The 12,862-nt window shown below is 36.6% G+C and overlaps 1 protein-coding gene, 2 long non-coding RNA genes and 1 other non-coding gene across 11 annotated transcripts in view; 2 read left to right on the forward strand and 2 right to left on the reverse strand.

Moving 5' to 3' along the window:
• The first annotated feature begins 71 nt into the window (after nt 1-71).
• On the forward strand, nt 72-1,812 carry LOC105831401 (arginyl-tRNA--protein transferase 1). Of its 4 annotated transcripts, none has more exons than XM_036291715.1 (4): nt 72-439; nt 618-728; nt 841-946; nt 1,030-1,812. In XM_036291715.1, exons 1-3 carry the CDS (start codon nt 388-390, stop codon nt 867-869), a joined length of 192 nt encoding a protein of 63 aa, XP_036147608.1. In that variant the 5' UTR covers nt 72-387; the 3' UTR covers nt 870-946; nt 1,030-1,812. The 4 variants fall into 4 exon arrangements, with proteins under 4 accessions (XP_036147608.1, XP_036147609.1, XP_036147607.1 ...); XM_036291716.1 differs by having other exon boundaries at nt 73-439; nt 827-946; XM_036291714.1 differs by having other exon boundaries at nt 76-439.
• LOC118647241 lies at nt 1,718-2,434 on the reverse strand. Its single transcript, XR_004964542.1, has 2 exons — nt 2,302-2,434; nt 1,718-2,217 (listed from the first exon to the last, which is right to left on the reverse strand). It is a non-coding gene; the product is annotated as an uncharacterized LOC118647241 (long non-coding RNA).
• A 1,940-nt stretch (nt 2,435-4,374) lies between these two features.
• LOC105837484 lies at nt 4,375-6,556 on the reverse strand. Of its 3 annotated transcripts, none has more exons than XR_004964538.1 (5): nt 6,542-6,556; nt 6,370-6,467; nt 5,998-6,220; nt 5,798-5,917; nt 4,375-4,739 (listed from the first exon to the last, which is right to left on the reverse strand). It is a non-coding gene; the product is annotated as an uncharacterized LOC105837484 (transcript). The 3 variants fall into 3 exon arrangements; XR_004964537.1 differs by having other exon boundaries at nt 6,370-6,472; XR_004964539.1 differs by lacking the exon at nt 6,370-6,467 and having other exon boundaries at nt 6,473-6,554.
• Nucleotides 6,557-7,206: 650 nt separating this feature from the next.
• LOC114255221 overlaps nt 7,207-12,862 on the forward strand; it is a 37,599-nt gene continuing 31,943 nt past the window's right edge. For 2 of the 3 annotated variants that reach the window (XR_004964540.1, XR_003626524.2), the window contains exon 1: nt 7,630-7,986. This is a non-coding gene — a long non-coding RNA (uncharacterized LOC114255221). Of the gene's footprint in view, nt 7,428-7,629; nt 7,987-12,862 lie in introns of those variants that run through there. The other variant, XR_004964541.1, reaches the window with a different exon arrangement.

Raw genomic sequence — 12,862 nt, forward strand, 5'->3', positions numbered from 1 at the left:
GCACATTGAACTATATAATCAAATATCTATGAATTCCGTAGATAATGTGCGTAACTTTTTGGGTCTCTTCTATGCTATAATAGAGGCGCTGATGGATGAAAACACCTTAAACGACGCAATGACCGCTCTCAGGAGTCTCAGGTTCCTCTCTGTTAAATTATTTAAATCGACAAACCGAGAAATAAGCTTTAAATTTTAATAGACAATTGCGATGCACGAGTAACGACACTATTCGATCGGGAAGTACCTAAGGCGAAGTAAGCGAGTCTTCCGCGTTCGCAGTGTTCGCCTGGCACAATCCGCGTAAACAGTGAACAACGAACGAGGAACGTCGTCGAGATAGCCAGCAGACAGTATCGTACGGTATCGTGGAATATTACGAGGAACATGAGGGTTATCGGTGTGGCTACTGCAAGCTCTACCATGAATTTCAGTCACGGTGAGAACGAAAATACTGTCCTCCCCAATCGCCGAGACACCTCGTTTCGCGAGAGAGTCTCGGATATTTTCACGTCGCTCTGAAACGGGCCACGTTATCTCGTGAAAAATTGTTGAGAAGCAAGCCGAAACTCTGACTAAGTTTGAATCTGACATAAATCGTTATTTTTCGTACGCAGGTATGTGGGCGCACACGTTGACGATGCAAAACTATCAAAGTTTGATTGACAGGGATTGGAGACAGAGCGCTGCTATTGTTATAAGACCTGCTGTCCTCAGTATACCATTAGGTAATATTATCGACTCCCAAATTTTAGAGAGAAATAATTTTGCACTTTGAGTGAGAGTGATTAAAATGGCACATTAACAACATGAATAATCATTTTAGATGCTAAATTTTAGGATATCAAAGTCTCAGAAAAAAATTCTAAGATGACTAAATTTTTGAAAAATGAATTGACGAATGATAGTTCTGGAGGTACAAGTGAAGATCAACAAGATAATAAAGGTAAAATTTTTAGAATTTTAAGAATCTATGTTTATAATAATTTATGTGAGATATATAATTCACCAACTCTATAATATTTATAGATATAAGCAATGAAGAGGCACTAAACTATCCTAAGCATTTGACAAAAGCGCAGAAAGATAAATCTCAGATTGATGTTTCATCCGTCGATGATGAAGTTTGTGGAAGATTGTCCATTAATTCAGTAAATATGGAAACTCGGAAAAATTTGACTTCTGCATTGAGTAGCGATCAAGTGTAGTTAACGAATTCCAACAGCAAAAATATCTTGCACATTAGAAGTGAGATCACCGAAGTTGAAAATTTAATAATAGTTGTAAATATTTGTTAAATAATGCTATTATTAAGCTGGCTCTATATTAAAGATTTATCGTGTTTAATTACGTTGCAACCACGAAATTGAATCATATCATTTTTCTGTTTCAATTTTACTCGATTTTGATCTGATTATAAACTAATCGCAGTGAGTGTACGCGTATCTTATTACAATAGTTATTTTCTTCTTCGTCCGAATAGAGATTGTTGTTAAGTTATTTATTTTTTCAAATTGAGATTGGTTCGAACTGCCCCAATAAGCTCCGAATACCTAAAGACTTCGAAAGAATCTTATGAGCTTTACAAAAAGTATCAGAACACGGTACATGGTCGTTTGAGAAACTCACAGAGCAATTTTTCTAAATCATATTGTTTAAAATCTATCGTATTTAGGTAAAACTATCCCTACTTTTGATTTAAATTACACATTTTTTATTATCAGAATGTTAAAGTTTTCTAAGTTTTGCATTGTAATTATAAGAACAAAATGTACTGGATATTTGGTATTAGAAATATAAACTTTCAAAATATAAGCTTTTACTTTTCTTTGCATTACGAAATTATTGCTCTATCTACGAGATTTATTCAGCATTAGAAAAATGCTGCGCCTTACCATTGGAATTAATTTCTTATTTCTTGTTTCAGTATTAAAAGATTCTAATATGCTATTGTAATTATTTTTATTTAAGGCGTTAGAAATATTAATGAAAAACCAAGTATTTAATTAATCAATCAACTTGGTGATATTTTTCTTTTAAAATAGAGCAATATTTTATCTCGCATCACGTTTATCACATATCAGTTTGTTCTACATATACGTGATATAAATTCAAATATTAATTTGATAAAAAATCACTCACCAATAGCTGTCGCTGCTCCTACTGCTGATGCAGCTGCTGCTACTGCTACTGCTACATTCCTTTTCTGGTATGATTCTGAAAATGTGATAAATATTATTCCTAAACTCAAACACAAAAGCAGGTAAAGAAATGTATCACTTGAAAAAATAGTATATTTACCGAGTCGCTCCATGGATGCCACTTTCTGCTGACATTATCCTATTCTCGAACTGCACACTAATAACGATCGCCCAATACTTTATTCGGCAATCCCGATATTACGGATAATATATCACGAGTAAAACGTAAACCGCGCGCGAGAATTTCACTTGGCCGGACCGTTACGTTTGAAAAAATACGTGAAAAGTACGGCTCGTCTGATTGGCGGCGAAAATCTACATGGCACGAAAGTGGCGTGACCTCACGTAACTTCGTGGAAACGCAGGCCGAGGAAAATCGTTTGAATGAAAATTACGCGCCGAGATACAACGCACGGAGATAAATTCACTTCGAGAATTTCGTATGCTCGCACGACTAGTAGCACTTCACATTCTACCGAACGTATCCTCTTCACACTTTGCTCGAATGTGCACGCGAACACTTCACTCGAAACCGAAGGCAAACGATGCCGCGCTTTACACATGAATACGATCTCACATGGCTCGCGTATCGTTTGCTAGCACGACGGCACTCTAAACACAACACCGTACCTGCGCACAATGAATTCTGAACGCAAGACACGCACGTAGTCGACAGAACGTCCGACCGACGCTGGACTGGCGTACGTGACTGCTGGCAGGCAGACTCGGCGGTACTCGGCGCTAGTCGGCGCCACTCGGCGCTGCTAGGCGGTTGACCGCCGCGCCTGCGTCGACTACCGCTGAGTCACGTACGCCGCTACCGCCGCCATGTTGCTCCGCGCTCCAGCGCCGGTCGGACGCATCGGACGGACGTTCCGTTGATTCCGTGCGTGTCTCGCGTGTCTGTTCAGAATTCATTGTGCGCAGGTACGGTGTTGTGTTAAGAATGCCGTCGCGCTAACAGACGACCCGCGAACCATGTGAGATCGTACTCACATGAGAGGTCGTATTCACGTGTAAAGCGCGGCATCGTGCATTTACCTTCAGTTTCGTGTAAAGTGTTCGTGTGCGCATTCGAGTAAGGCAGAGATCGAGACGTAGATGTCGTATTCATAGTCGTAGGGTAAGGCAGAGAAAAACGTAAGTCGTAATATACTACTATTCTAGAGTCTAGAATAGTATACTACATGTACGACTTACGTTTTTCCTACGACTACGACTGCGACACCTACGTCTCGTTCTCTGCCTTCGGCCTAAAGTGTGAAAAAGATACGTTCGGTAGAATATCGCGAGTGCCAATTAAAGTGCTACTAGTCGTCGTGCGAAATAGAAAATTCTCGAAGTGAATTTGTCTCCGTTCGTCGTATGTCGGCGCGTAATTTTCATTCAAACGGTTTTCCTCGGCCTGCGTTTCCATGAAGTTACGTGACGTCACGCCACTTTCGTGCTAGGTTGATTTTCGCCGCCAATCAGACGAGCCGTCCTTTTCACTTTTTCAAACGTAACGGTCGCGCCAAGTGAAATTCTCGCGCGTAGTTTACGTTTTACTCGTGTGTGATAAATTATCCGTAATATCGGGAGTGCCGAATAAAGTATCGGGCGATCGTTATTAGTGTGCGGTTCGAGAATAGCAGGATGATGTCAGCAGAAAGCGGCATTCATGGAGCGACTCGGTAAATATACTATTTTTTCAAGTGATACATTTCTTTACCTGCTTTTGTGTTTGAGTTTAGGAATAATATTTATCACATTTTCAGAATCAAAACCAGAAAAGGAATGTAGCAGTAGCAGCAGTAGCAGCAGCAGCAGCAGCATCAGCAGCAGCAGCAGGAGCAGCGACAGCAATCGGTGAGTGAATTTTTATCAAATCAATTATTTGAATTTATATCATGTATATGTGAAACAAAATGTTATGTGATAAATGTGATGCGAGATAAAATATTGCTCTATTTTAAAAGAAAAATATCACCAAGTTGATTGATTAATTAAATACTTGATTTTTCATTCATATTCGTAACACTTTAAATAAAAAGAATTGCAATAGCATATTAGAATATTTTAATACTGAAACAAGAAATAAGAAATTAATTCCAATGGTAAGGCGTATTTTTCTAATGCTGAATAGATCTCGTAGATAGAGCAATAATTTCATAATGTAAAGAAAAGTAAAAGCTTATATTTTGAAATTTTATATTTCTAATACCAAATATCCAATACATTTTGCTCTTGTAATTACAATGCAAAACTTAGAAAACTTTAACATTCTGACAGTAAAAAATGTGTAATTTAAATCTAAAGTAGGTTAGTTTTACCTAAATACGATAATTTTAAACAATATGATTTAGAAAAATTGCTATTATTAAAAAATAAAATCATATTGATTAAAAGACATATATTTACACTGTTATTTACGCAATAAATTAATGAGAGAGCGATTCAATAAAATTTATCGTATTTCATACCACAAGTATATGCATCTGTATCTGCATCAAATTCAAACGACAATCTATAGAAACTTGTAGCAGTGTCGAAGTCACCCTGTAAAAAAAATACTAGTTAATACGAATAGTTAAATCTCTGTTTCATTATACAGTTAAGGCCCAAAAGTATTACGTAAAAATATTTTTTATTTATCTGGAATTCTTTTATTTTCAAGATTAGAAATGTTACTTTAAAAAAATAATGCGTTATATTACATTATCGTTATTTTTTGTAAAAAATTATTTAATACCATCATTTAGAAAATAATGATTCTTTATCTTATATTTTTGTGATGTTAAAGTAAAATATTAATTTTAAAATACATTATTTAAAAATTAATATTGAAACTTAAAACTCCAAACTGTATAATATATATAAGCTTTCTTTCATATATATTAAATTTATCTAATAATTCTTCTCTAATTTTTATTATAATTCACATTAATATTTTTATTTTTTATATACTTGCATATTTTGATAGCCATCATTGTTTTTGATGAAAGTTTATTGTGCATGTGTGTGTGTACACACACACACACACACACACCCACAGTAAACTTTCATCAAAAACAATAATGGCTATCAAAATATACAGCTTAAAATAAAAAGTACCAAATATTTAAAAAACTACCAACTAGAATTAAAACAACAATAAAAGTAACAGCTGAATTGTTACTATAAAAATGTAACAATATTATCATATTATCAACAAGTATCAAAAAGTAACAATAACGAATAATGTATTGCATTCCAACCTTGATTATTTTTTATTGGTTACTAGCATTACAACATAAGTTTAAGAGTTCTTGAAACAAAGAATAATTCACATTTTAATTTCTGTATTTGTACTTCAACCTTGTAGTTAAAACCTTGTATCTTTGCAGTTAAAAATATCTAAAAAAATTTAAGATGTCTAATATTTTGATCACAGCTGTATAATAACTTGTATCTAATAAAGTAATATTTAATTTACCAAAGCAGCATAAAGATTAGCGACAATGTAATGATTGATTATAAAGTCTGGAGAGTGCTATTGAGAGTGCTATCTGAGCGATCTCAAGAGTCTCGTGGAAATAATTTTGTGAACTAAGTAAAGACGTTTACGGGAAGTATACCTTGCATATCCTTCAGAGTGTTATCTAAACTCTGCCACAACAATCTAGTGCTTTGCGAGTATTGCCCACCAGGCGTCAATAAAATGATGTAGCTATTGCCAAGGTCCAAGAGACATATTGCTAATTTGAGGCAGTATATATTGATTATATTATGCGTGTAAAACTGAGTATGTAATTATTAAAATACGATGAAGAATTACCTTTTGCAAAACAAACGCGATCTTAGAACAGAGTCCTTGCAGAGTATTATTCTGCGTTTCAGTTGTCATCATCAACCATTCAGTTATATCGAGTTCAGTTTTGTATTGCAATAACTGCGAGAATTGAAAACCATCTCAGTCACACGATTCATCTTGAAATTTATTACACATTGGCTGTAAATTCGGGATATCATCGCCTAATGATTCGATCTCATCTTTGATTCTGAAATCGAAGAATCAATTTACATATAATTTAGTTGTGTTACGTGGCGCATCGTGTGTGTGTATTGCGTGTGCGTATGTGTGTGCTATTACACGCACACAGCACAGGTATATACATTTTTTAATTTATATAATATACCGATTACATACGTCAAGTTTCGTCGTATAAATTTGTGAAATACCAGAAAGGAACCTGAGAGCGGTCATCCCGTCGTGTTAGGGGTCGGTTGTTCCAATTTCTTGGTAAACTTACCTATCAGATAAATATATGTTTGTCTTTATTTATATTTAAGAAAAGAAATGAAGATAGACACGTGCTTACTTGGTAGGTAAGTTTACTAAGAAGTTAAAACAACCGGTCCTAGGTGGCCCTAGATGTTTCCATCCATCAACGCTTCTATGGGTGTGTTCGGGGAGACGCTATTAGCGCTACCAATATCAGTTTATCCTTGTTCTACTTTTAATGAGTAATGAAGACGGACTGATGCTGGTAGCGTCTCCCCGAACGCACCCTATGTGCACAAAAAGTGCACATTGAACTATGTAGTCAAATATTCACGAATCCCGTAGGTAATGTGCATGACTTTTTGGGTTTTTTCTATACGTCATAGATTTTCAGTACTGACAGTAAATATCGGAACGCAGTCTACATAGTTCAATGTGCACATTTTATGCACATAGAGGTGCTGATGGATGAAAACACCTAAAACGACGCGATGACCGCTCTCAGGTTCCTCTCTGGAATAAAGAAAGGATTAATCATAAATTTTCTTTCAATTGCGTATAATTATTATTTCACGAATGTTTACTAATTAAATTTTATGCGTTTACTTTTGTCGTTGTCTTGCGATGTTAGTTAGCTTTTCTTATGTACAAATTCTCTAATGAGAGCGTGTTGTCTGTCTCCATACCCATTTGAATGTCCCGCGTTGTACGTTGCGTGCGTGACGTCACGATGCTACTTAGCGCCATCGCGCCAGTCTGCCGACGCCATTTTGGATCCTGCTCCCTACTGGGCAAACGCCTGTCGTCTGTGTCGTGTGTCGTGGGTTCGAATTGTGCGCGAACACGATATCAAGGATTCCGAATACAATGACGGACGATCGTCTTGGACACGCAGTGGTCGATTCGCAAAGAGATATATACGAAATACAATTCTTGCTTGCGAAACGGGACGTTGCCTGCTTCGTCGCGGCACATCGAGACGGGTACTCGCGCGAGATTTTTCCCGCGGATTTTATTTGCGCAATAAAACATCGAGTGTCGAGTAAAACACAACCAGGGGCTCTATTCTTGAATTCATTCGCAAGAGAAACGTATTCGCAAATTCTGATCTTACAGAAAAGTTGGAAATTTATTGGCTATCGTATGGCTATTAACCAATAAACTTGTAACTTTTCTGTTAGAGCGAGTACTTGCGTATACGTTTCTCTTGCGAATGAATTCAAGAATCGAGCCCCAGTTACCGAGCAAACTGTTAATTTAACTGTATGTAGGATATAAAATTTTCAAATGGGAGTGAGTTTTTATTAATTAGGCAGGGCAAAGTATGTAATCGCACGTTCCCCGCGTTGTTCTTCTATTCTGAAACGCAACGTGATCCTCGTGATCGGGAGTATTGTACGAAGTATCGCGAGACCTTGCGCTCTCGCCGTTATTCGTGTGCAAGTAATGTGCGGCAAATTTGGCGCGGAGGAGTCACGAAGGACAATAAAGCGAAATTCGAGAGCAGAAGGCCCGGTGGGGCATCAAGCGGCACAACTATGGGTAAATATTTTATTAATGATTTAGATAATTATTTAGAAGATTAAAAAAAATCGATTTTATGGTACTTATTAAATTTTATGAACGTTTATATTTAAAAGATTTCTGTAAATATATAATTAAATATCTGCAGATATTACGGATGCTTAATGGATAAATAAAAAATTGAATGCGCGTAATAATTATAATCTTGTAAAATGTCGATTGCTTTGGGCACTGTTTTACTTGTATATTTACGTATATCAATACTTTTCAATTATACCTTTAAATATTTAGGACCTGCAACATTGATAATTGAAAATTTATTCAAAGTCGGTAACCTTGATATTTTGATTACCATCAGATTTAAATCTATAAAGCTGATGTAAGATGGCGCCACACTATGACTCCTTTGCCGTAAAGATTGAATTAAAGATGTCACCTAAAGTGTCGCGTATATTCTTTACATAATAATAATATAAATACAGAAAAATTGTATATCTTAATTACAGTTTCATGTATTTTAATATTCTGACATTTATATTCTCCTTAGCTTTTGAAATAATACTTTCTTGATAATATTCTACTTAGGTCTATTAGTAAGTCTGTCATAAAATATATATAATATAATTAAATCTCATTAGTGATAAGTAGGAGAGGTAAGAGGCAGTCTCATGGAATTGAATAAAAATAGACATGGAAATGAAGTCTTTATAAAAGTCTAAATCTTTAAATAATAAATTTATTAAAGTCCTGAAGACCAAGACAGTAGCTTATCGGAAATGTGAACAAAAGAATAAAAATTGAAAATTAGACAAAATTATGGTGTTCAAATAATAGAAACTGTTTGTCAGTGTAGGTAGGTCAAGAAATAATGTTAAAAGGTAACAATTTTCTTTGATATATAAAAATTAACGTAACATGAAAATGCAGATGCATTGATTTTTATAATGATCGTCAATGCCACTTTGATGAGTTAATTGATATGTAATATTTTCTTTTTTTAATCCGTTTTAAAATTGAATAATAATGTTTTAAAAGCAGAAATTAACAAAAGCGAAATTAATAAAATTTGCAAAAAAATTATTATTAAGGAATTCCTGTAAGATATTATCCGACTGTCGAAAGTATGAATATTTATTTATTATGTGTTGTACAAATGTATACATTGGCATTATCATAAAGTGAAAGTTATTTTAAATATTACAAAAAATACCGTAAAAAATGGATTTGTTACACAAATTAAAGAGTTCACCTTTTAATAATATTTTACAAATTTTTTTAGGAAACCCATTATGTGTTTATATACATTTTTTCTATTTATTTGATAAACAATAAACTTCATAAATGATACAACAAAATAAGATAAAGCTTTAGTATAAATAAAGATAAGTATTTTTAATTGTTCGTATGTCGATTTATTTATATAGAAATATTTCATACAAGTTTTAATATTATTTTCGGGATAATTTAGAAATTTTTTATATTTTTTGTTTGTTGATAGAAACTTTACGTTATAAATCGTTAAAAAAAAAATCGACAATCTTGATAGTTACATGCATGGGACATTTGCCTTAAATCGCACGAGGTCGATAAATCAGGCAGATACTTCGCCTTTAATTTTAAAGAAATTCTTTCTCTCGCTGAAATTCAAACAGAAAACCAAAGCTGAAATAAAAGCGGCACTTTGATCGTCGTTATTCAGTTACTCGTCGGAGAAAGCGAGAGATACACGCGAGAGGTACATGTCCTGCACGTATCGTAGACGCGACGCAAAAATTCCACGCGGGGATCTAATATTAACAGCGAGCTCTCAATTCCTACGCCAACGAGGTTGCCAACGCGAAATGAAATTTGTCTCGGTGTGTCGATGGAGTTTCGATAACTCGATAAAAATCCGGCGAACGGAAAAGCAATCGTTTCGCCACGCAAAATTCTCTTTCCTCCCTCTGTTTCTTTTTCTCTTTCTCTTTCCGTACCTCCCACATCTCTCTTTCTTTCTCTCTCTCTCTCTCTCTCTCTTTCTCTCTTTCTCTCTTTCGTTTCCCCTCTAATCTCAACTGCGAGGGTCAAAGGTTAGTCGGTCGGGTGAAGGTAGCTGCAAAGTGGCAAACAGAGGTGGAGAAACGAGCCGAAACGAGCCGTTCAGAGTTTGAGTCGCAGGGATGAGAGCAAGAGGGGACAGGGACGCTTGCCGAGTTCCCGTGCATGATCCCCCTTTGATCCGTTTTACTACGGTCGTTCCCCCGGATTAAGCCGGAATAAGAAAGAATTCGCGAGTTCCGCACTAACATAATTTATCCGGTCACCGCACGGTCCCGTGTCGATTTTAGAGAGCGGAATGGGAAATCCCGCAGTTCGCTAACAGACTGAAAAATTTACAAATGCGCGCCGTAAGGCAATTACAACGCTAGTCATTGTGATATACTCTTCATTGGATTTTTCCCTACGCTGTAATAAAGGACAAGTAAAGATAAAATCGACGTAATGCATTCTTTATTAAATTTTTTCTACATAAAAATCTCATTATGTTAGAAAGTAATTATAATTACAATCGATTGCTTCCAACGTATGTCCAGTCTCATCCCTTCCTACACAATGTCCACCATCAGGTAGAAATCGCGTCGCGTTGCATGAACAATACGACTCTGATCGAGAGTTCACACGATGCTGCTGCCATGATTTTCCATTAGTCGGCGATCTGAGAGACCGTGCGTTCGAATATTTAGAGTTTCGGGAAATTCAGTGCTCTCCGGACCCCGGCGCCATTCGCGCGGTCGTAGCGAAGACAATTCGCGTTGATTAAAACGGGAGATACGCGACGTACATACATACGGGGAGGGGAAGGGGGAGGGAGGGGAAGTCGCACCTCGTGGCCCCTGTCTCGCGATAAATTTGCCGCGGAATTCATAAAGCATCGTTACGTCGCTTCCGGTGGCGGGTGCGAATTGCGCGAACAGTTTACGTTCTTTTTTTTTTTTTTTACTGAAAAAAAGGGAGTATTCTTTCGGGACCGTAAAAAAAAGAAGAGAGAGAACGTCGAAGGGATTAGACGCGACGCGCGAGAGAGGCTTAGAGTATCGAAACGATTAATCATTCGACGACGGATTCTGCATCATGTGGAACGACTACATCGTCTCATCGACGGTCCCCGATGTCGCTTATTGTCGGATTATGATAGAGGATTTGCAGCCTCGACTGACATATGCTCTGGACCTTTTTACGCTCGGAAGACGAGTAACATGTATGCTCCGCTAATAGTAACAATAATAAAAAATCTATTTTTTTATATCTTTTATTTAATAAATTATATATATCTTAATTTGATGCGAAATGTATGTACATAATTTTAGTAATAATAATATATCATTAAAAAATATTTGTTATTTAATTCATTAAGCGATATTTAATCTCAAAATATGTATATTTCTCTTAACTATTATATAAACACATTTAAATATATTTTAAATTTAAATAATGATTTTAATTTGAATATTTATATTTTAAATTAAAAGGTATCTTTATTTCATACATTTTAAAGATTTATCTCTTCACGAAGAATCTACTTTCTCGTAAATTCTTAAATGAATAATACGAAACAATGAATGCACCAAAATATCTTTTGAACGTTTTCTTTTTTGTGGATCTTTACGTTGTTGGATCTTTACGTTGTCTCTTTTATGACTTGCTCTGATGTCTAATTATTTAAGCGGGAGACACACGATACTCAGCTTTCTGAATGACAAATTTGCCCCGCCAGGGCGATAAATTGGGCACTTGGTAGCTTTGCTCGCGGGGATCATCGTGATTGTCATCGTGACATCGTATTATATACGCGACGCAACGGTGCTTATTATTTGCGGGGCGCGGTCTTCCCCTACGGAATTGAATCTCAAAAAGAAAGGGTAATCTCTACCTGCTGTCATCCAGTAAATAATAAGAGAGTGCGAAGGGTCGAATGTCCTTGCGTCATTAAAGCGATATGATAGTCAGTTTAGCTGATGCCGGACAAACGTTTTCGCGGCCTCTTCCCCGATCTTTATTTTAATCGCGGATTTAACGCCGAATATAACTCGTAGATAAAGAATCACCACGCGACTGTACAAATCAGTTTACACGGATTAAATCTCAGGCGAATAATTGCATACTTATTATTCTTTAAATGAATATTTCTTTAAAATGATATTTCATGGAAGAGAGAATTGTTGTAAAAATTTTTAAACTCACTCTGTCACGTACATCTCGCGCAGATCCTGGTCAAGAGAAATTCTTGATTCTAAGTTGATCGAACAAAATCTGACTGATGGGGAGAAAATTCATTCTCGTTCGCCGAACAGCCAGGGAGGAAAAAGGGGGGATAGGGAGATTGTTGTCGGAGAATCGGTAACGCGGGGCCTAACGCTGTTAAAACGCAGATCATAAAGTTGCCGAGTGGCCGGGAGATGCGTATATATACTAGTTCATGTAATAAAATGAAAGGGTGCGCGGGAAGGGAGGAGCGGCAGTTAGAAACGAGGGGCGGCGAGAGAAGGCAAGTGGATCGGCGAAGGGATTTACCGCGCAAATATTTATGTAGCGGGGCCCCACGGGGACGGCGGATCATCAAATTCCAATAACAAAACGGTCTGCACGAGATCCGGCTGGTCCGCGGGTGGTGACAACCGGGAGGGAGGCGAGAAAGTAGTTCACATTCGCATATGCTCTTTGTGCTGCAGCGTGAAATCCGCTGTAATTTGAGACGCGTTATTGATGGGACACGGGACGAAGAACACACGCGTTTCTTTCTTCTGCCCGGATTTCCTTTTTAAGTAAAACCAAGATTGTTTCAGCCGAAATATGTATACGTACATCTTTGTCGGCAAAGTATTCAACGATTAGACTCAACAATAAACTGCTTTTT

Source organism: Monomorium pharaonis, chromosome 9 (assembly GCF_013373865.1).
Source record: "Monomorium pharaonis isolate MP-MQ-018 chromosome 9, ASM1337386v2, whole genome shotgun sequence".
In the NCBI taxonomy this organism is placed as follows: domain Eukaryota; kingdom Metazoa; phylum Arthropoda; class Insecta; order Hymenoptera; family Formicidae; genus Monomorium; species Monomorium pharaonis.

Excerpts from the sequence above, each read along its gene's own strand:
- LOC105831401 (XM_036291714.1), top strand. The coding sequence starts at position 871 with ATGACTAAATTTTTGAAAAATGAATTGACGAATGATAGTTCTGGAGGT. Across the intron at positions 947-1,029 it reads AGATCAACAAGATAATAAAG|ATATAAGCAATGAAGAGGCA; the intron begins GTAAAATTTTTA and ends TAATATTTATAG.